General features: G+C 39.7%; 1 protein-coding gene across 1 annotated transcript in view; it reads right to left on the bottom strand.

Moving 5' to 3' along the window:
* The window catches only part of LOC146139150 (protein jagged-1b-like), a 74,917-nt gene that overhangs the window by 16,701 nt on the left and 35,737 nt on the right, over positions 1-22,479 (bottom strand). Inside the window, exons 10-16 of the mRNA XM_083393122.1 lie at positions 18,337-18,450; positions 18,043-18,089; positions 15,837-16,010; positions 12,521-12,671; positions 10,241-10,405; positions 5,827-5,940; positions 4,541-4,654 (exon numbers count right to left, since the gene is read on the bottom strand). Of these exons, the coding sequence (XP_083249248.1) occupies positions 4,541-4,654; positions 5,827-5,940; positions 10,241-10,405; positions 12,521-12,671; positions 15,837-16,010; positions 18,043-18,089; positions 18,337-18,450 (879 nt within the window). The remainder of the gene's footprint in view (positions 1-4,540; positions 4,655-5,826; positions 5,941-10,240; positions 10,406-12,520; positions 12,672-15,836; positions 16,011-18,042; positions 18,090-18,336; positions 18,451-22,479) is intronic.

The following is a 22,479-nucleotide window of genomic DNA, read 5'->3' as shown; positions in this document are numbered from 1 at the left end:
ATCGGCACAAGTCCATCACAGCGGATTAAAACACGAAAAAGCGACGCGACTTCAAAGCTACTGGCGAGTCTACGACTGAAAGAGCGAAGGTAACTAACACGCGATTCAACATTCAAGTTCTTGTAAGAAAAAACGTGCAAATTCCTGCGAACAATGTCGCAATCTCGGTGGTCGGACTTCAAAGCTTGCAAAAGGCTAACTATGACGTCATAACGGGGTTCCGATGGCCGGGGGGTCGCAGGGGCCCCAGGTGGGCCAGGGTCTCCCCTTTCCCCCGACCCCCCGGCCGACGCCAGTCCCCGTTTTTTTTTGCGATATTTGAAGCCGTTAGTTTATCCGTGGTGTTCTGACGTCATTCTAAGTAGATATAAACGTTTTTTTTCCATAAATGGAAGAAGAAGTTGCTCTAAGGATGAGTCAGACGATTTATTTGTTAAAAACGTGTTTAAAAAGTTTTTTTTCGGCTATTGTGACGAAAAACGATACAAGGTGATTTGTTCAAGTTGTCTACGCACTAACTCATTTTGGGAACTTTTTTTCTTTTGTTTAAACTGTGTGCTGTTTAAGTTTTTGACAAGAAAAACACAAGCTTAGAAAAATAAAATGGCAACGAAAGAAACACAATTAAATTTTTGTGAGTTTAAATAAATTTTGATTCGAATGTTTTAAAGTTGTTATCCATTCACACACAAATAAAATATAACTTTAAGCTCTTGGTTAAATCTCAGCAACCGGGTTGGTTATGCGCGTTCAGGAGCAGCTTCCATCACACTAATCACCAGAAGATGAAAAAAGCGATAAGAAACAAAATACCTAAGCTCCTAGGAATGCGAAGGGAGGCAGACGAAGCAATGTTGAACTGCAGAAGCATGGCCATCCACATTATCACCCTTCCAATCTTCACCCACACTGCAGCTCTATTGCTGTGGGGTTTAAGGGGTCTAGGCTGGGGTATCGTATGTCGCCCCATACACCTGTGTTTGCTCTGGTTGGGGCAATAGCGGGGGCTGACTGAACGCTTGAAATATGCCCCAGGGGTTTGTTGGGTGAATATTTCGGTTTCCCCAAAACAGCTGGCGACGATGTGAGACTAAACCACTTTAAACCGGTTAAAACAGGATTTAACTGCAAATAGTTGAACTTCGTGTTGGTATTTCGCCACCAAAGGGTAATTGAAAGTTTTACGGGGTAGGTTTAACAATAGGATAAGATTCTATTTTGTCTGCTTAAGTGTGAATTATTCAGGACATTCTACTGTTATTAAGTCATTAATTGATTATTCGAGATGACAACTTTATTATAAAAAAAGTTAAATGGAATTTATAGTTTTTCTAAAAGGGTACAACACTAAAAGGTCAAATACCACTAAACGAAGCGCAACCCTCAAAACGATGTTTAAAAACGGATAAAAAACAAAAAAATCGCTTTAAGAAAACTGTTGAAAAATTATGCACAAAACGCTTTTAAAAATAATAAAACATTGCTTCGAAGTTTGTTCCACAAGCAACCTACGTCACTCGCATGACGTCACGCCCCATTGACTACGTCACAGAGGGCGGTAATGCCGCGAAATCCTCGCATGAAAAACTGTCAGTATCGCGTTTCAGGGAATCGTTAATCGAACGTTATGGACCAGGGAGGAGGGGGTTTAGGAGGGAAATTAAAATTAGAAGTAATTTCCTAATAAAATAAATTTAAACAAAAAAATAGTGATTTTTAATATTTGTTTTCCTCCATATTCAGTTAATTCAAAACAAGGGTGGTTTTGTTAATATGCGATTTACCACCTCACTTTAAACTTGTGCCCTCCTAAAGTTATTCCCTGGCTGAGGATGAGTTATTACAAGAGCGGAAGACGCGGATTTGCCTTTACGTAATAACTCCAACATTCCACGTGTGGGGTTTATTAGGGGTGACGGAAGTGGGGTCAACTTAGGGGCAATTTGGGTAAATGGGGGTAAAAACCGTTGGGGTTAAGCTGAAGACTGGTGCGGTATTTAAAACGCTTTTTTATGGTAATTACAACAAGGCCACACAAACTAACATATTTTAACATAAAATGTTCGATTAGAAATGATGATTTTAAGTATTATTTTGGAAATCTTGACTTTTATCTTAGCTATGCTCTTATAAAAAACACATAAATCAACAAAACAGCTTAAAAACTGAGTATTTACATGAGATGCATGTTAGAAAAAAAAGCATTTTTTCCTAGTCCAGCGAAATAAAAAGTTAATTGTTTCCAAACGTACAATGGTGTCGGGTTAAAAATATACTTTGTAAAAGTAAGCGCAAGTAAAAAAAAGCATCTCGAAGCCAAAATATCATCGGGTGTTTAGTCAATAGTCGCGCCCTTTTTACAAAACTACAATGAAAATGAAGCGAGCCCGGAACGGGTTCTGATTGGTCGGTTGGCACGCTGAAGCGCCGCCCTGACATCGGATATCGTGGGATCTTGGTGTGATAGCGGACAGGCCCACACTTGCCCGATTTGGCCGGACAAAAAGGCCCCCTAGGGACACCAGGCCACGCGATGGGAACTTAAGCGTGCTGTGTTTAATCTCTGTTGGGCTTTTAGGTATTTAAGCAGCTGGGAAGCATTTTTCGCGTAAGGAATTTCAAAATCGTAGCTTAAAAGCTTCCAAGGCCATTTAAAAATTATATTTTACGATTTATTAGCCATTGGAGCATAATGGCTGGCTTATAGAATTGGTTAGGCGTAGTTAGAATGTCAAAACCCATGTAGAAGTAGGTATTATTTTGTCATGTGTTGGAAATCATACACATTATCCTTGGTCAAAAAGCGACTTCAGAAGCTAAGATCACAGTTGTTATACACGTATATGAGTGTATCTTTCATTTGTCGTTTAAAATCATGTCAAAAATGAACAAAGAGAAATTCGAAACGTTCAAAATCTTACCTATACCTTTATATGGGGTTTGATATTCCTAAGAAGCCTTTTCGCAATCATTTCTTTCAAATGTGAAACCTACAGCAGCTGGAGAGCATATTTTAGGTGTGAGAAAAGCCAAATTAACACGGGAGTTAAAATATCGCCTTAAAGCGGCCATTAGCGCCACAAATTTGCGCAGGTGGTTTAGGAAGTTGGTTTGCGAGGTCGCTTTGGTCGGATGTGTGAATTTCTGGGCGCAAATTACACCTGGCTTCATGGTGAAATATTCGCCCGGCGTTTTAGTAAGCTCTGCTGAAAATTACTTGGAATTATAAACTGCGTCAAAAAAGTTGAATGGCATACATAATTAAATATAATAGGTGCGCATTTTTTACATGTAATAGGTTCTGACTTTTTTCACTTAAATATTAAGAAAAGTGCTTTAGTCCATATTTGTCGATTACTTCTTATTAGCCAACCTTTCCACAGGTTTCCGCCTTTTAATGTTTACAATTGCACAAAAATAGCATTTACACAAAGCGTGGGCATATTGGGGCAATTCTCAACACCTTTTACACGAGACGCTATTCTATACTTGCGCATAGGGCTGGAAATACATCGGTGAAACGACTCATAAGCACAACACATCACAGCACTTGTAATACGCGCTGTGGGGCGGGCTTATATGGCGTCTGTGTGTCCGAGGTACGCTACAGACGCCAGAACCCGACGCCTCATGTATCGGATTAATGGCGCGTCGTAACCTCTTGTTTTTTCCCACCAAGTGACAACGGAGGCGTGGAAATGAGATATTGAGACGCTGCTTTAAATTCGTCATATTTGGTGTCCTGTTGTAATTCACACCTGTGTGTGTTACGTCGGTGTGGTTTACAGTGGCTGAGTTCACCAGACCAGGAGTAATTTTTGATCAAGATTTTCAAACTTTTTTATCTCTTAAAAAAAATTGGAGTAAGTTTAAAGCTCTTTATAGAAACAAACGTTAGTTTTTTTTAATTAAATTTGAATAACGATGTTGATTTTTACCTATTTTATTTTAAACAGTCTATTAAATAGAACCCGCCCCGAAAAAAAAATACCGCTTTAAACTTAAAAAAATGCAAACAAAAAATATAAAAGTGGACTGCTTTTAAAATGGCTTATCCTTATGCGACTTCAGATCCTGTGGTTTTAAAAAGGCGGCGTCACAGACTGTGTAGTTAGCTTTGCTTGAGATTTGATGGACGTTTAACGACGAGATTTTTCGGCGACTTTTTAAAACTCTTTAATTGCTCACCAAACCAAAATACCGACGCGCAGTGAAAACCACTCAAAACGCTCAGTTTTAAAAAGTGGCGGCGAATAATCCGTGTGTAGTGGCCGGGATTTGGCGAAGATTTGAGCGACGTCAAAGAAACGCTCTCATAAATCGCGGAAAATCGTTGATTATTGCCGAACAAAGGGCGCGATTTTTTTCCGCAGCTGTGTCGCGATTTTTCGCCCATATTTCAACCGGTGTCGCAATCCTAACCATTTCGCCATATCCACTCAAAAAACAAATCCCTAACAAATCCCGGCGGTTTAAAAGCGCGTCAGGAATCCCTGGGCGCCCTGAGTGGCCCGCGGCGCCGCCAGACCAAAGGACTCACGGGAATTGCAGGTCCTTCCCATCCACGGGAGGGCGCAAGAGCACAGGAAGTTGTCGACGAGATCTGTGCAAGTTCCTCGACCTCTGCAAGTTGTTGGAGAGCAGTTCTTCTCGTCTGTCATAAAAAGTCGCAGTTTTAGGAAAAAAATCATTATTGTGTTTGAATTAAACTTGACATACTCTGTGGTACTTTTTAATTTTTTACGTCTGTTTACTTTCATTCTTTTAAAGCGACAAAGTTCTACCATTAAAATGTCCACTCACAATTGATTTAATTTCTGGAACAAATTTCTACAAAATTTTGCCGTCTAAGTTAAAAAATTAGTTTTTATAGTGGTATATTATGTCTTAACTGTCAAACGCTTAAATTAATTTCCAATTTTTAGTTATAATCACTTTTAAACCAAAAGTTTACCAAAACTTCCTTCCATGGTAACTATTTTGTAACACATTCTGTGGATTGTGGCAATTTAGCGGCCTAGTTTAACCAATAACCTAATCTAAAGCTCCAAGAGAAACAGGTCAAATAATAAATCGTTTGACACTTTTTGCATTTATGAGAGGAAATATTATCCGCTTTCGCTATACGCTCTGTAGGCTTTTAAATGCACTTTTAACTGTCTACAAACAACATTACAGAGAAATGAAAGTGTAATAAAGAACTTTTAAAATTCGATGCAAACAAGAAATACGAAAATAGTTGCCAACTTATGGGGGAATCCCCGCCCGCTATGTTCGCAGGTGCGGATTTTACGAGTAACGTCAATCAAAGTGACACTGCCACAAAACCGCGCGATTTATTGTGTGACGTCATTAAAATGGATTACATAACTGGTGCAGGGGGTCGTTAATTTTATTGCAGAAAGCTGTTGCTGGGGGTAAAGTACATTGGTGGATTTAAAAGCTTGTAAATCCAAACGAAACTAATGGAGGTAATAGATTTTAAATATTAGTTCGCAATCATTTTTGTTTCGAGGTTTGCAAACTTTTTTTAGCTGAAGTGTAAAACATTACACCAAAAAAGAAAATAGTATCTTCTTTACACCGAAGAAATTTTAGAATCGTGGAAAACAATTGTGTTTAAAAAAAATTACGTTGAAATTCATTTTAATTCTACTGGTCAATTAAAAAGTAATACGAATATTGTTATAACTATAAATGTAAGCAATAGAAGAAACCCCTGTTAAAAAAATCGCTGAATTTAAATATTTTTTTCTCAAACAGCTAAATAAAGCAAATGTGTTATCACTGTAAGTGTATAAATGAAAGGTTTGCTCAAATCCTCACCATGTTGGCAGAACCTTCCGGCGTATCCTGGCGAACATACGCAAGTGAACGAGTTCATTCCATCTACGCACGTACCTCCGTTCTCGCAACGCGCGTATACGCAATCGTTAACGTCTGCAATTAATACGATTGAATGTTATTTGAAGCCAGCAATGCATATTATACAACAGTAAATAGCTTAACAACAAAAACAAACGGTGTTACCTTTAAAACAAAGGGGAAATTTTACTACTGTTTAAAAAGTATGGATTTTGGAAGGTAGTAAAGCTCAAACCTTTGTTAGTTTTAACCCTAAATTTTCAGAATTAGCCAAGGTTTTGACCTGTTAGTTAAAGGAATGACAAACCCTTTAAACCAAGACGTTTTTTGTACACATAACACAAAACTAATTTCAGATAAACTACAAGAAGGCACGATAAAACGGCGCCTGTAGTTTCCAACAATCCACGTCATCTATTTCCCCCCCCTCAAACATCGCTAATCATTGGCTACGTTCGCCATGCGTACTTCGCCACGCAACATTCAACTACAACGAGGCAGGATTTAGAAGACGACAATTTGTCCCCGGGGACGTGAAATTGGGGGTGTTTAGGGGCCTCTACGCATCAGCGCACAACGACCGGATAAACGGTTGCAGTAATTGCTGTTTAGTCTCGCGACGCACGGGTAATAGTTGGGGGGTGCCGTGTTTGCAAGGAAATGCCACGCGTGTTTTCCAGTCTACAGTTGCCCATATTTGGACAATACAATTGACATAAGATCTTGCTGAAACTTGTGATGCAATCATACGAAGCCTTCACTATCTATTTTTACCTGGTATTAGGAAATAAATAGACTGAACAAATAAAGCAAATCAATTTTCCAGATTTATTTAGTTTAAACTTTCCCTCAATTTGACAACGACAGATGTCTTCTCTCAAAGAGATTTTTGTGATTATTTTAACTCTAAAAACCCCTCAAAGTGTGAAACAACAATAGCGACTTCAAACGAAGTCATTGCGAATAAAAACGCCGCAATTTTCGTCGAATCTGATCGTGCCGGTGTCAGCCCGGTGCGCGCGCGGCATCTGTCCGCCGTATTGTGACGTAACAAGGTGTCAGGAGGGCGACGTATTCCCTGCACCCCTGTTGGCGCTAAGGCGATGAATTATTTAATGCGGGGTCAAACGACCGTTGACCACCTAGGCATGATGTAACGGGACACCGAGCCACTTTAGGGGGGCAAAGAAGCACTTTGACGCGCAATTACCCCCCGCGCCAATGCGGAAATAAAATCGCCGGGGAAATTGTAGCGAATTTACGAAAAATCCTTGCAAAAAAAATGCAAAAAAGTGACTTTAAAAAAAATTTGATTCTACTTGTCTTTATCTGTTCCGCTTGTAAAAATGTTAGTTGCAAACAAGCAAAAAATTAGGAACAATGGCGCTTTTGTAAAAACAGACAATAAACAACACTTCAACACTTTGTTAAAACGCAAAAAACAAGGGAAATCGAAACTAGAGCATCCTGTAAAAAATCCATTTTAACGTTGCCTTTCAAACATGGGTAGGGCGTCATTTAGTTGCTGGTATCAGGTGGCAGTGGTTATAGGGCTGCTCGGGACCACACAGGCACAAGAGAAAGGAAAAAAGGGCTTACTTTGATTGTTTGTGCTAACGTAAGTTGCTAGAAGCGAGAAACTACTGACAAGCGAGGTTTGTTTCCGTTTTGCTGGCGGCGCAATTAAGCGAATAGTTTGACTCGGCGTCGGTCAACACATGCTGATGTTATTGTTGCGCCTGATGCAGATGGGAAGATTGCATGGGGTTAGGGGGTGATGGGGTAAGGGGTTTAATCCCCTGCCGTCCCAACCACGCAACGCTCGAGCGAAAATTGCGCCGGCGTTTGAAAAAACGAGATTTTTTTTCGGCGCTTTTGCCTATTTTTTGGACGGTTTTCCAACCACGTAAAAAATGTTTTTTTCGTGCTATATCGAAATAAACGTTTAAGGTATTTTTTTGAGCGATTTTGACTTAACAGGTTTTTCAACAGCTCAAAAACACGTTGATAAAAATCGCCATGTAGATTGATCGCCAGGGTTGAAATGCTGAAAAGCGTTTTAAAAGGCCTAGGGCTGTAAGTTGGTGCTGGTGTCAAATTGTTAACCGTCTATTTAAGAACAAATATCCTAGAAACGCTTACAAAGTGTTACTATGTTCAAAAATCGCGCTTAACATCAAAATTCTACGCTAAAACATAACAAAAAAAACAGTAATTATTTGCGAAAATTCGGCACAGCTGAACAATTGAAGTAAATTCAACGCGGCAGAATAAAAAAACGTCTCCCTTTGCTGTTTTACAGCGAGGCATCGGCTGTCATGAGTCCGACTAACCCGACACCAGCGCCCGGCTGATAAGCGCTCGCTCAGTCATGGGAGAGGGACGCTCAGTGCATGGCTTCAGGGGGGTGGGGCGACTCTTGTGACATCACAATACAACAGTTGCGTTTTCACCCCCCTCCCCCCTCAACACGCAGCCGAAGAGAATGGACTGAAAACGCGACTACTTGACACAAATGTGCGGCGAAATGCCGGCGCTGGGATTAGTGGGTTGATGGCTGCTTACTTAAGCTGGTCAAGCTTTAAGGCATTGCTGCTCCGGCCAATTACTGACCAAGTGATGTCGATGGCCTCTGTCGAGCTAATCAAAGCAACATACGGCCATTAACCTTAAATTACGTCTAATCGATTTTGCGCCTTTTTAAGTGGAAAGGTGAAATTCTTTTTCAACGGTTGATGGTGATATAGCTGTGGGCGGGTTAAAAACGGTAGACGATTTAAATTTTTGAATTTTTTTTTATGCAAAATTTCAACACTTTGAATATTAAAAAATATTAAGTTTTCACTGTTGCAGTTTTACTGAAAATTAATAAAAAAAATTTCAAAAAAATTGGACACTACAAACGTTCAGAGTTGCGTTATCCTACGTACAGTTTACAACGAAATCAAACCATTTTTTAAGCATCTGTATTACCTTTTTTCTCAGGGAAAATAACCTTTTCTGTTTTACCAAATAAAGGTAAAAAAACACTCCTGACTTAACGAAGAAAAACCTAAATCTTGCAGGTGCGTTTTTTTGAGCAAACACAGCAAAGAGTTGGTGAATCGTAAACTAAGGGAAGGAGTTCGACCATTTTGTTTGGTGGCTCGAGCAGCGGCTAAAAAAACACCAGGACTTGACAACATTAGGGCCGAGTATGGGGAGATGCCGGCTAAGGCAACACGGCACGGTGGTATGGGGCACACAGGGTCGCTGGTCTATACTGTGGCTTCTGTGTAAACAAAACAACGCGAAATTGACACAATTTTTTTTCGAGTCTCTTCATGATTGCGTGAAGCCCAAACAAGTGATTGCGATACACGGTTAATATACAGAATGTGTTTGAAAAATATAGAACTTGAGTTTAACCGAATAATTTTCGTCCAGAGGTTGCATCGGTAGATGTCAAATACATTCAACAAACCAATAAAAAGTCTGTTCTTAACTAGTAAAAGATATATATATTTTTTTTCTATGGAACAATGGTGTTGCACATGGACTATAATTACATCACTTGGATCATTTAAAAAATGTTCGCAGCTCAAAGCTTGTAGTCAGACGTATAAGAATTTTTTAAGCGCATAAAAAAACGGGGTTTCAATATCTGTGGACGTTTACCTGTTGCTGTATGTTTTCAACAATCTACAATTCCATAAAATCTTAACTCGTCTCGCCGTACTAATGTTAACCACCCGTTTCGCTCGACTGATCACAACAAAACACACAATTGATCGGCCATCACTCGCGTGACGTCACTCTAATTGTGACGTGCGTGCTCAGCGAGGTGTAACGGCGCGCGGGTCGCAAATAGATACAAATTGGTTGGGGCTTGCTTCAGTGTGTGTGACATCTGTTTATAGCGCAGCGGGATTCGAAATGTCAGCGACAAAAGGATTTTTGTGCGTTACAGTGAAACTGCTGACTATAAGCGAACTACACGGTTTGTGTTGCTTGACGCGATTACACCAAGTACGTTTTTTCAATACACAATGGAAACAGGATATGTTCCTGTGCTTTTAACACAAAGACTTGACCTTTGTGAGACACTGTGGTACAACTTTTTTGTCACATTGAACCGGAGTTAAAAGTGAAAATACTGAATAAACTTGCTTGCCAAAGCAACACGCAAATTCTAGCAATCGGCAATTATTTATGGCCATTCACATTAATATTTTAAATGCATCCAAAAAAGTTAAAAACATTTACTGGAATTTACGCTCTAAAACGAGTAGAGAACAAAAAACATATATATACCAAGAAAAACGAGTTGCCTACATACTATTGTCTAAAAACGAGTTTTACTTTAAAAAAATGCAAAATCGGGCCGTGTACTCACTGAGTTGGCAGTGCCTTCCTTCGTAGCCTGGGTCGCACTCGCATTTGTACTCGTTGTCGGGTAAACTCTTGCAAGTTCCCCTCCTGCCACAAACATCGGACGCTTGGACCACATAACCCAACTCGCTCTCGTTCGAAGAAACGTGGATCGTACAGCTGTCAATCACTGCAAAACGAATTGTTACGTCACAAAACGGGAAGTTTTAAATGATGCAATGTTAAAAACAGTTGGTTTTAATAGAAATACGTCGGTTTTAAAGAATGTTTTTGAAAGTATTGGTAACGTGATGTTTTTCAGGGTTTAACGACCTTTGATATGCAATAAATCGAGGTGTGTTTTTACATAAAATTGCTTTCAAAAACAGCACATAACTAGAAACACTTTCTTTTTTGTGCCCAGCTGTGTTGATGTCGTTATTCTTGTTCTTTCGCTTGTCAATTTAACTGCAAATCGACCCCAAATATTGTTTAAAGCAGCTGTTACCAGAAGAAACTGATTTAAAGTTAACATCTGGTGTCGACCGCTTTCGCTTTGCTTTCAAACTTAAAACAGGATTTTATTATTGATTGGTGTTTGTGAAACAATAAACATGATTTAACGACAGCCGTGCTTTACATACACCATCGCCCACTTTCGTTTGGTATTTTCACTTTGCTGTTTTTATCGCATTTAGGTCGATTTACATGACACACACACACTTCAAATAAGCCGGGTTTTCTCGCACATACGGATTAACTTTTAACACTCTTGCATCGAACCGCGTTTTCTCCTTATTTCGTGGAATAACCGCCACGCCGGCTGCAGCAGGACACACGTGGCTAAGTACAGGTTATTAGGAGTTAAACGACAGTGCAATAAGCGTGCTACAAGCAGGTCTGGCGCAGATGTGCTTGTTGGAATTAACCTGCGGTTTATTTAAGTTTCAACATCGTAGCTTCGCTGTACTGAAGCTGACCAACTCACAAGTGGCTTGTCGTTTAACTGAGGCTAAATTACAAGCGCTAGAGGCCTAGAGGTTAAGTGCGCTTCAAGTTAAATGTGAGAAACAGTCGAGATTGTGTTTACGGTATTTTAATGAGCGGCGCCGATATCAAGATCGCATTTTTCCGCACGATTATGACGCGATTTTTTTTTACCTTGCGACATTTTACAAAACTTTCGCGGCAAATTGTTATTCTTCTACACGTTATTAGGTGTTTTTTTAAACTTCAAATAGTTGAAATCATTAACGATGTTTACACGCAATAACCATCAAAGTTTAACTACTCATTTTGAAGAGTTGAGCTAATAGTTATACGTCTATAATTTGCGGCATCGAGAAATAGGGTCGGAATGGTAATCGCGATAATTTCAATCAGATACATTGGCCGGGTATATTAGCTCCATACCGGGCCAAACAACTTAATTGCCGATACGGCGCTACAAAGAAAACTAGACCGACGGAATCGCGCAGTAAAGGCCATTCCCACACTCCCACGCATCGCAGACAATACTGGGCTCCAAAATCTGACGCGTCATCGCTAAAAATAACCAAGGAAAGCAGTTTCGCGTCAGAAGAGAGAAAAACTGAGAAGTTTAAACGATCACGAACTGGTTAAAAATCGCTGCCAGTCGAGATTAACTTTTTCGACCCGCGTTACCTTTTTATCGCTCGCGAGGTAATTGCCAGTTATGCGCCGTCGCCTTAATTAAGGCTGATCCACTAAAAAAACGAAAAAAAAGCTTCACGTTATTAATTGAAGCGTCTGCCTTGAGTTTGGAAACTGCCATTTAGCTTCTGGACGCCAAAAGTCGGCAAAAAATCTCGCGCTTTGGCTAATAGCCGGTATCAAGTCGGCTATAAGCGCACACCTGATCCGACGTGCAATTAACACCGGAAGAAGACGCCGCTCTCATTGGATTACGGGCAGCGTGAGCCGTGAAGGTCGACTCAAGGTGACTATTTCCAGATTCCGGACAGATTATATCCGCCGCTGGCGGCGCTATTGCTGTATTTTTTTAGTTTTTTTGACGTATGAGAAAACACATTAAAACTAAGTAAAAAAGGCTGTTAAAAGTGAAACTTTCGACAAACTTTAAACTTTTATTTGAGAAATAAAACTGATAAAAATACAAAGTTGAACCTTTATTGAGAAATAAGACTTATTTCATCAAAACCAATTTACAACAAAAACTAAAAATATTAGAAAACGCGATTTAATTAAACCAATATTAAGATAACCAATATTCCCCAAAACATAAAATCCCTGCTTTTCGTATCAATATTCAACTTGTTGTTACCTTCGCACGGTTTGCTTTCGCACTCGTTCCTCAACCTGGAGCAGTTCTTGCCTTCGAACTTTGCGCTGCAGTTGCAGTAATAATCGTCGTTCATGTTGAAGCAGTCAGCACCGTTCTGACACGGGTCGGGTTCGCAGTAACCTTCCTCACGCTAAAATAAGGGTGACAAGGGTAATAAAGCACAGTAGGGATAGGTTTTAATAAAATAATAATCACCAAGTGAATAAATTGCTTACTTTTTAAAGATACTTATTTTTTTCATTTAGTCAGAGAATGGCATTTAGACAATCATACTTAATAGTAGCATTGTACATCTGTTTTTTAACTCTTCACTACAAACCTGTTCAGTTTAAATCTCAAAAATTAGCACTATCAGTGTTTTTTTTTTTTTAAATTTAGCTACAACTTCAATTCGATTTAAATAAAGGCGGCCCAGGGTAAATTAAACGTAACAAGGAAAACAACAAGTGGCTGTCGATTTTTGCAAGATAAATGAAAAACGTTAAAATATAACGGGGCAAAACAATCATTTATCACATCTAGAGTTTCGTTTTTGTAGGAGATAACAAAACAGACATAAAAAATAAAAAACAGAAACAAAACAATTTAAGACGCGATAAAAAAATTGCCCCCCAAAGCGAACGCCCTGACGTGTTCGTGTATATTTAGAGCGCTGTTAAATGTAAACAGGGTTGTGTGGGGTGTACTACCAGGGATTGAACATATGCCACATAAGACGACACTGTTTAGGTTGGTTATTTGAGCAAACACGGCACAGAATTCCTGACATTACCCTTATGTTTGCCAGCCTTGAGCGAGATAACATTCCGAATGGACGTCATATTTAACCATATACCGAATACTGATCGTTCTACTGTGAATAGTTCGATTGAAAAATGTCGTTATCTCTTTTTTAACCTTAACAAAAGACATTCCTGTGTATTGTGCAAAGAGCTGTTTTGGGGACCAAATTGATCCACAGGTGTAATTATCAGATTTGATGTTATTAAGCCGGCACAATCCACAACAGTATAGATGAAATACAAAGTCTAATATAAGGACATCACGCAACGCTAGAAGCGGCCAATTCACAAAAGGTTAAACTTTCGGCTACAAAATTTTCTGTTAAAATAAGTCAAAAAAATACACATTACTTCGCCATTGAAGTTCTACACAAATGCCGACATGAATAATAAATGCCGACTCGAGATAATGATACACACTCGCATAAGAACGTGGCATTCCAGGCTGTGACGTCACAATGTTACGTGACGCCAATTATTACCATGTCTGTTACGCAACAAACCCTAGACTAAAATTTCGAAAGTCTACAATATGAAAAGGGCGTATATTTTGAAACACCCCAAATTGTTCACCTTTCAATAAAAATAATTACCTTTGAATTTAAATATTCAAGCAAAAAGCCTGTCTTCATTAAGAAATCCCTTTATCTAAATCATAGTTTGCGCAAACTTCTATGTTAGTAAAACTGATTAAAAACAGCGGAGAATATGTTGTCTATTTAATTAACAAAACTACAACAGGATTTTCTAAATTTTATTCAGTTAGTGTAAAAGTTTAATCAATTTTTAACCAGTTTTCAAAAAGCCAGCTAAAAACCAAGTTCACTACGCAAAGGAAATTGCAAAAAAAATAGCAAAAGCTGTCTGGAACTGACAATGACCGTTCTAGAAAAGACAGGCGTCGAAAAAATGCAATTTCCATAAATTATTAAGGTTTGAGCGAAGAAAGTTGTCGGTTCCAGACCCGGGGTGGCGATTACGTCGAGTGCCGACGGCGTGGCCAGCGATGCATGGCGGCCACACAGGCTCGGCATTATTAGCGAACACACGACGTAACAATGGGAGGACAATCGGGCTGACAATGCCCTAACGAGCCGGTAATACGCGCCTTTGCGACTTCGCTATGCGGAGGGGGTTGGGTGTGGAGTTGGGACATGGATTTGGGTGAGGATTATCCCTGGGGCTAAGTGGGTGAGAGGAGGGGTGATAACGCTCGGGGTAAGAACTAATATCGCGACATATATAGCGTTCTTTTTAAAACGGCGCTAGAAAACTAAATTAAAGAACTAAAAAAATACATTTAAAACATGGAAGAAATGGAAAAATGCGTTTATGAATTTTTTAACTGTGCTTTTTCACCAAATTTTTAGCATAATGTTGGCTCTTATTCTGCACAAGCTTTGATATAATGTCGGTGTCAGCTTTGATTTTACGTCTAACCAGAATTTAACAAGAATTCAAGAAATGTATGCTTTATGATTTTAGCAACACAATAGCTGAACTGACGAAAGTTCAAGTGCAAATTCAAGAGTTCAAAATCATTCTAATATATTCTTTAAATTCAAATCCTTGCTGTTATGCGTTTTGTTATTAAAAAACGGGGATTTTACATATGAACAAAGCGAAGTTTTACAGCGTTTTTTGGCTGTGCAATTGTAATTTCATCTGTTTTAAAGGGGTTAGGTAATGTTGGGGGAAAGCTGGTGAACGTCAAAGTCGCAGCGACGCCGTGGCTAGTGGCTTTGGCTTTCCAAGACCAGAACAAAGCGGAAGAAAGAATTGGTGATAAGCGTCGCAGTTGCGAGACTTCGTTTGATGCTTTATCCAAACCTCGCCGACCCAAACAAAAGCCTGTTGTTTCGGGGCGGGCCTCGCCGGTGGGAACCAGTCGACTTTTCTGTGCCTTGGAACGCTCGCGGCACACAACTTGGCGCAATGGCCACTGTTCGCTAACAATGCGCTAAATTTAGGCGCTAGAATGCCAAGAAATACCGGGCGCTTGACTCCAAATGCGAAAATTTGTGAGTTGCCACATTTTATCGATTAGTTGCTGGCGCTAAAAATGAATCTATTGGCTGAAGTTTGTCGATTGAAATCGAAATTGACGCAAAAGGGAACGCTTGCCACTTTCTAAAAGCGCGATACAATTTTATGCCAAAAAACCTTACGCGAAAAACGTTCGGTGTACCACCAACACATAAGAAACATAAAAACTCCACGCAGTCAGTAAGAAAAATATCTTAAAATTAAATTTAATTTAACATCATCGCCAGTGTTCTCCATTAAATCCATGTTGGAAAGAGAAAATAACTAATTTTTTTATTTTTAGATATATAATCAATATTTTCGTTTTTTTACTGCCAACACACAAGACTACTTTAAACGACCATTTTTCGGTTTAAAACCAAACTAACTGCTTTGTTTTAGTTTTAAGGCTGATTTCGTTCGCAAATAAAACAATCAAAATGCTACCTTTCGGCAAAACACGACGAAACAAATAAAAATCTGCATACCTCGCATATTCTGCCTGAAAATCCAACAGGACAGATGCAGTTGAACCCGTTCACTTGGTCAACGCACTGGCCTCCGTGCAAGCATGAGTCCACCTCACAGTCGTTGATGTTGATTGTGCAGTTCTTGCCGCTGAAGCCAGGAGCGCAAATGCACTGGTATCCTTTGACCAAGTCCTGCAACACCAAGTAGCGTAAGGTCACGTGGTTTGAAGAAGGAGAACTCGGGTATATATTCAATGACCAGACGAAAGAGTATCGTCGATTACAACAAAAATGATTAAAGCGTTTCAAACTGCATTTAAGTCTTCTTTATTGTTTAGTTAACTATGTCATTTTGTCTAAACCCTAATGTTACTTTATCATTACATTTACAGACAGCATGAAAGATGTTTGATATTTGAAATATTAAAAAAGGCCATGAGACAAAACGGATATTCTGATTGAATATTTACCACCCGAAATCACAAAAAAGGAGTGCCAAGTTTTAAAAGTTGAAAAATGTGTTATGGTAGGAAAATACAAATCAATCTTGCAATAGAATAAGTAGGGATTTATCGCGTAAGCACGTCCGCCATCTAAATGCTAACAAGTAAAGGTATACATACATGGGGTGTGGCGAGTGTGAAAGTGGCCAAAAAATCAATCCCTTATCAACCATCAAAGCATTTCAACTCGCCAGAGTGAAACATATTGGGGCCGGGAGTACAACAAACATGACTGACACAAAACAAAAAGCGAAAGAAAAATAAAAGCACAAAATCGATGTCTTATCGTCGATTCAATACTAAAACGTCTTTTTACCGGCACCAGTCGAGTGGTCGACATTAAGGACAACATGTCACTTTTACTTCCACCAAGGGGTGCTTTAAAACGTGTCACATCGCTCACCAACTTACAAGGCGTGAATTACAAGCAACTGGCGACCCTAGAAGCGATTTTAATGCCAGAAAAATGGCAAGTGGCTCGTTTAAATCCAAACTTCGGCCATTTGTGGGATGATAAAAGCAACGCCGATCATTCTGAAACAACAAGGATGACGGCGGGTGCTTTTAAGACGCTACTCGAGAAAAACCACCATCAATTCCGACGCCGCGGATGAATATGGAAAGCGCGCGCGGTCGTTTATTGTCGTTTTCTAGTTTGCTTGGCGCCATAGCGACATCGAAGCGGCACTTGAGCGCTTTTTGACCGGGATTGTTGCAAATGCTACAGCGCCTACACCGCCACTCGAAACGCATTAGCAGCGCCGTTCTGTTACGTAATAGAGGGTGCCGCGCGACGCGCAGTACAGGTGTGGCAACAAGGCCTTCAAAGCCGTTTACACTTTACGCAGCGGTGTAAAGTTTAGTGAAAGGGCCGATATTTCAATATCGCCGCGATTAGGAGCGCGAAAGCCGGTTTATCAACATCGCAGTTTGTTGCGAGCGAAAGATCGACAAAAGCGACTTCCCTTGACACAATGGCGCTTGTAACAACTCCAACTGTTGCTGGTTGATGAAGGTGTTAGGGAAAAGGTTACACAGCCCGACGCGGCGTCTTGTTGTGCTAGCTGCTGCCGAGCCACGGACCTTTGATGTCACTTAAAGCCCAGCAATCCTGAAACCACCCGTTGGGTGCCCGGCTTGGCAAAAGAAAGGCGACCGACAAAGTAATGGGCCAATTTACACGGCCACAACATAAAAGCCGGCACTCTTTTTACCGTTATTTTAGCGACTTTTATTCTAAACAACCCAATTTGCCCTAAGTGTAATGATATTTACAGTTTCAGCGCATTAAGCTTTTTAAACATCATTTTTACCATTTATTTTTGCGTTTTTAGGCCCTGTGAATTGGCCGTTTAGGCCGGAAAGCACCCCGTCGGGCCTGGCCACTCAGCGGGCCACGATCGTAACAGGATTTAGGGAACGCGATTGACGGCTAATGAGCTTGGCCTGTGCCTGTTTGTGACGTCATAAATCGCGTTACTGGCAAGTTTCGTTGCTACCTCGAAGTGTATTTAAAACAGTTATTTTGCGAACGGTCAATTCTTTAGGCAAAAGAAAAATGAGCATGTCTTAGTTGGCAAAACATCTTTACAATAGGGCTGAAAATATGCTAGGTCGACTGTTCTACGAAGCGACAGTCTCCACGAAATTCAAAAATGCACAGAAGTGTTTTAAAAAGAGCTTTTAAAGCATGTAAATAGCTTAAATTTTGCAAAACTTACCAGGCAAGTTGCCCCGTTCCTGCATTGTCCGACACAGTCGTCGACATCTGCAAAAAAATAACCGGTTTTACTGGATTTTAAGCTTGGAGTTAAACGAATTACCATAAGCCTAATACAAAAGTAAGTTACATTGTGTGAACGTTCCATTATAACAATGGGCATTATTAACGCCACAATGGCTGCAGATTGTAGAACTAAGTTGAAGAAACAAACAAAGCAACGCATATCGTTTAATTCTTTCAGTTTTTACCAACTTTAGACTGTTTTTTGAAGTGATAAAGAATAATAACTCACTGATATCGCAGTTGGTTCCTCCCCAGCCGGGTTCGCACACACAGTGGTATTTTCCCGGCATGTTGTGACAGTTTCGGGCGTGAACACAGGGACTCTGCTCGCATTCGTTCTTGTCTGCAGAAAATAAAGAAAGTGTGTGAAAATTGAAGCAGAACTGAAATAATGGACAGAAATAAGCACATGGCTGTTGAAAATGCTTGAAAATATGCACATGGCTGGTAAAGATGGTAAAAGTTATAACAACTGGTTAAGAACAACTGTAAAAAAGTAAATCGTAAAACTTGGTAAAATCAGATATTATGGGATTATTGCCGAATTCATCTGAAACAAATGGTTAACAACTGATAAACTTTGCAAAAAAAAAATATTTTGTTATAACAAGAAAACCGAAGATCAACATTTTACAACTGTAAAAACGTAAATAACAACCGCTTTTCTACAAAACTAACAATAGGTCCGAATAAAAATTCAAAGCAAGGGCAACGTTAAGTGCTTCATTGCAAACCATCTGTTGCAGTTCGGTGCCAGAAGGGTTTGAGCGTGGTAAGGAACGTGGGAACAAGCCAGGCCTTCAAGGAACCGGGGTCAGGCCAGGCCTGGTTGCTATGGCGACAGGCGCTTGACAGTCGTAAGATTGACGACCAATGTCGGTTGGCGTTAAACTTGACGAGCAACATATCTGTCGTTGGTCTGCGGTGAATTGAAAGGCCAGTTTGCGGATAATTTTGTGCTATTATCGTCATGGCCTTGAATAAGTAACCCTTGGGCTGTTTTAGACTTAAATCGACGCATTAGATTTCAACGTTGGTGGGTATAAACTCAAAAATGAAAAATATTTTTTATGGCCACTTAGCAAAACCGTCCAGCCCAATTTTAATGCTATTTCTTATACCCAGTTAACTCAAGGGTAGCCGACTTATTTTTTCCCAGATGGATAAAAATGAAAGAAAAATAATTTTTCAGGACATTTGTCGTACCTTGGTGAGACAATATGTAAACGTTCAGATAATTTAGAACAGTCATTTACACTGGGAAAGGTTTTTTGTCGCTTTCTGATTTCGAGCGATTTCAAACTTGAATTGAAGTAGACGCTTTCTTGATGAATTTGCAGATTCTCCAATTTCCCAACTAATTAAGAGCTTATGACGTGTTTGAGGTATTTCGTGCCGCGGCGTCGCATCAAGGTTGCGTTATGTGAACACACACAAGCAAAAATCCTTTTTGTCGTTTTAAGAGGCTAAGGCCAGGTTTCGACTCTCGATTTCAGATTGAGATGAAAACTCAAACTTTACTAACAATAGAAAGCGTTTAATGCATTAAATTTCAGGTCAAATGCAGAGTGTTTAGGTTATTTTACAGATCCACTTGAAAAATCATTAGTTCAGCGATCGTCGGATTAAGTAGCAAAGCACAAACTCCCATGGTGATAAAGTATCCGACCTTCTAAGAGTGGTAACCCCAACCGAAGGTTCAGTGATGGTTAGATAAGGAAGAAAGGCTTAATTATCCGTAAAGTTAACATCGCTTTCTGTGACGTCTTCTGCTCTCTTTTTCAACCAATGTGTCCCACAATATCTATCCAGGCGGCATTCGCACGGCTTTAAATGTCACAATAAATTACTGTTTAAAAAAACACTATCTTTTTAAAAAATGGAAAAGCAACTAAATGAGTTTAGAAATAAGAATTTTGATGCTTTAAATTGGGCAAAATTTGCCGTTATAACCGAAATATGCAAGCAGAAGTGTATCAGTGCCAGGTTGAGCACTATAACCTTAAACTTGACCCAAACCACTTGATAAAGTGCTCGTGTTGCTGGATTCCACGCAACGCGGCGCCGTAACTGAGTGATTTGGATAAATACGAAAGCGCAAAGTGCCTTAGATGGGCAAGAAATCGCGCTAAGTGAGACTTTAACTGTGGGAAAACCGCAGGCTGCAGTGTGATCTGTCCAACACCCAAACCCTCAGGCTTGATCAGTTTCCCAAGGTGTTGTATAATCGCTAAAGAGTTTATCTTTATACTAAACTTGTTTGATGAATATCAGTTTGTGGTTGGGCAACGCAAACTGGTTTGACTTGTGTCTTGTATGCAAGCAGAAACAACATATCAACCGCTAAGTGCTTGTGAATTAGCGAGTATATTGTTTGTAGCTAAACATCCTAATGTAACTCTTGTTGTTATGGTTTGTTAGAGCCAGTTCACATGCCAATTACAAAATAAATCGACTCAATTGGTGGTAACAACATTGATGGAACTATTTAGCAAGGCGTGCTGCTTTTTTCAGAGCAATGTTTCTCGCTGATTTCGCACTTAGATGGGAAAAAGGCGGCCGAAGTTGAAAAAAAAAACGCTAAAAATCGTTCAAATGGGAAATATTTAAAACAACCAACGACACAGCTTAAACGCTTTGAATTTAGGGCGATTTTAACACGCGTAAAAAAATATTTTACATCTCGAAAAGACGCGAAAAGAATGGCTTTAAACGTTTCGTAAACATGTTGCTTTGAAATGGGGCGGTGTGAACCGGCTTTGTATTGTTGTGACGACGAGTTAACAACGAGATTCGACGCCCAATCGCTTCTCACGGGGCTGCTATGGTGGGAACACTGGGCCGCTTGTAGACGAGTTGTTAGATTGTTGGCGAAACAATGTGTTTGTGTAGCCTCTGTCCGCTAAGAACTGCGGCTGTGCTTAAAAGCATACATCGTGCTTGGCTCTACGCCTCGCTACACGCAAATAAGGTTTTGTTGTGGCCCAAAGTCACTTGGCATTCGGAAACACAGCAGCTGTCGTTGTTCAACCGGGCTTTTTGAAACGGCGACAATAAATCGTTTGTTTGTGGGTTTAATACATCGCAATGGTTAAGGGGATACACATTGAAACACTATATCCGCTTTAATTAGTGCGTTTTTTCACCTAATAAACATAGTCGGGTATCTTCACACGGTAGAAAGGAACTAATTTAGGGGTTTCATATAATAACCCATCAGGCGGTAAACCTTATAAGCTTGGATCTAGAGATATTTTTTATAGTCGTTTTTTTTATAATCGTTTAGCTTTATGGCTGGTTTGTAACACTCTATCATAATCAGTTAATTTAGCACGGAATCAATTACTCGTTTGGGGTTAATATTGCAAAAATAATGCTTCATACATTAAAAAAGGACTTTAAACATTGATTTTTTTTCGAAAAAACGTAATTTTGTTACTTATTAATTTCTATAGGTAGCCGAAAACTATAAGCAGCTGAAACTTTGAAGAGAACAAGTAAGTGCCGGGCGAGCTTCTTTTTAGTAAACTATGTCGAATAGCAACAGCATATTTAATATTCATTCTCGTTATTACTATCTTGTTACAGAAGCGCACGAAATAAGCGTGTGCGGTTTGTGATATTACGAGAGGTCAGACGACGTTTCCAGCACACTTGAAGTATAGCTCGGTTTCCGGTAAGCAGAGCGAAGCTATTGGCATCAACGTACATAGCGAGTATCTAATAACCAGCCTGTGTAATAACTGCGTGCACACACGGACAATTACAAGCCGTGTGCGCTAAGCCGCCCATTACATCAGCACGCTTGCATCGAAACACCGCCATTTGCGGCCAATAACCGACAATAAGCAAAGTTGTGCCTGGCGCTGATTAGATGCGTTGAGTTGATCGTATGGTGATGTGTACAACCACGCATGTTTTGACCTCGTGTCCTATTCTTTTAAGTCGTACTTTGTGATCGATTTGCTTTCCAATTAACAAGGCAATTAAATGTACTGCTCTGATTGAATTCAGTAAGATTTTTTTACCGTTGAAAGAAATCTGATTTGACGTAAAATTTCTGCCTAATTTGAATCTGATTTTAAACATTAAGTAATGTAATAAACACCGCCTCTGAATACAAAATAACTTAAGCTTAACGAACACCGATTTCAAACTACAAGATAATTATACAAAATCGGTTAGAAATTACATTTTTGTTACAGATTTTAAACTTTAAATAAATAGACTTATTGTAAGTAACACAACATCGGCTCGAAAATGCATTTCATTATGTCGTCATTGTACAATCTGCAGCAACGCGTCAACAAATTTGTGCAAGAAGATATGAGAGTGTTGGCCGCCTATTGTGGCCTGTCAGTTAGCGTCCAAA

This window comes from Ascidiella aspersa, chromosome 6, assembly GCF_963924565.1.
Source record: "Ascidiella aspersa chromosome 6, kaAscAspe10.2, whole genome shotgun sequence".
Taxonomy (NCBI): domain Eukaryota; kingdom Metazoa; phylum Chordata; class Ascidiacea; order Phlebobranchia; family Ascidiidae; genus Ascidiella; species Ascidiella aspersa.
This window is presented reverse-complemented; position numbering and strand designations above follow the sequence as displayed.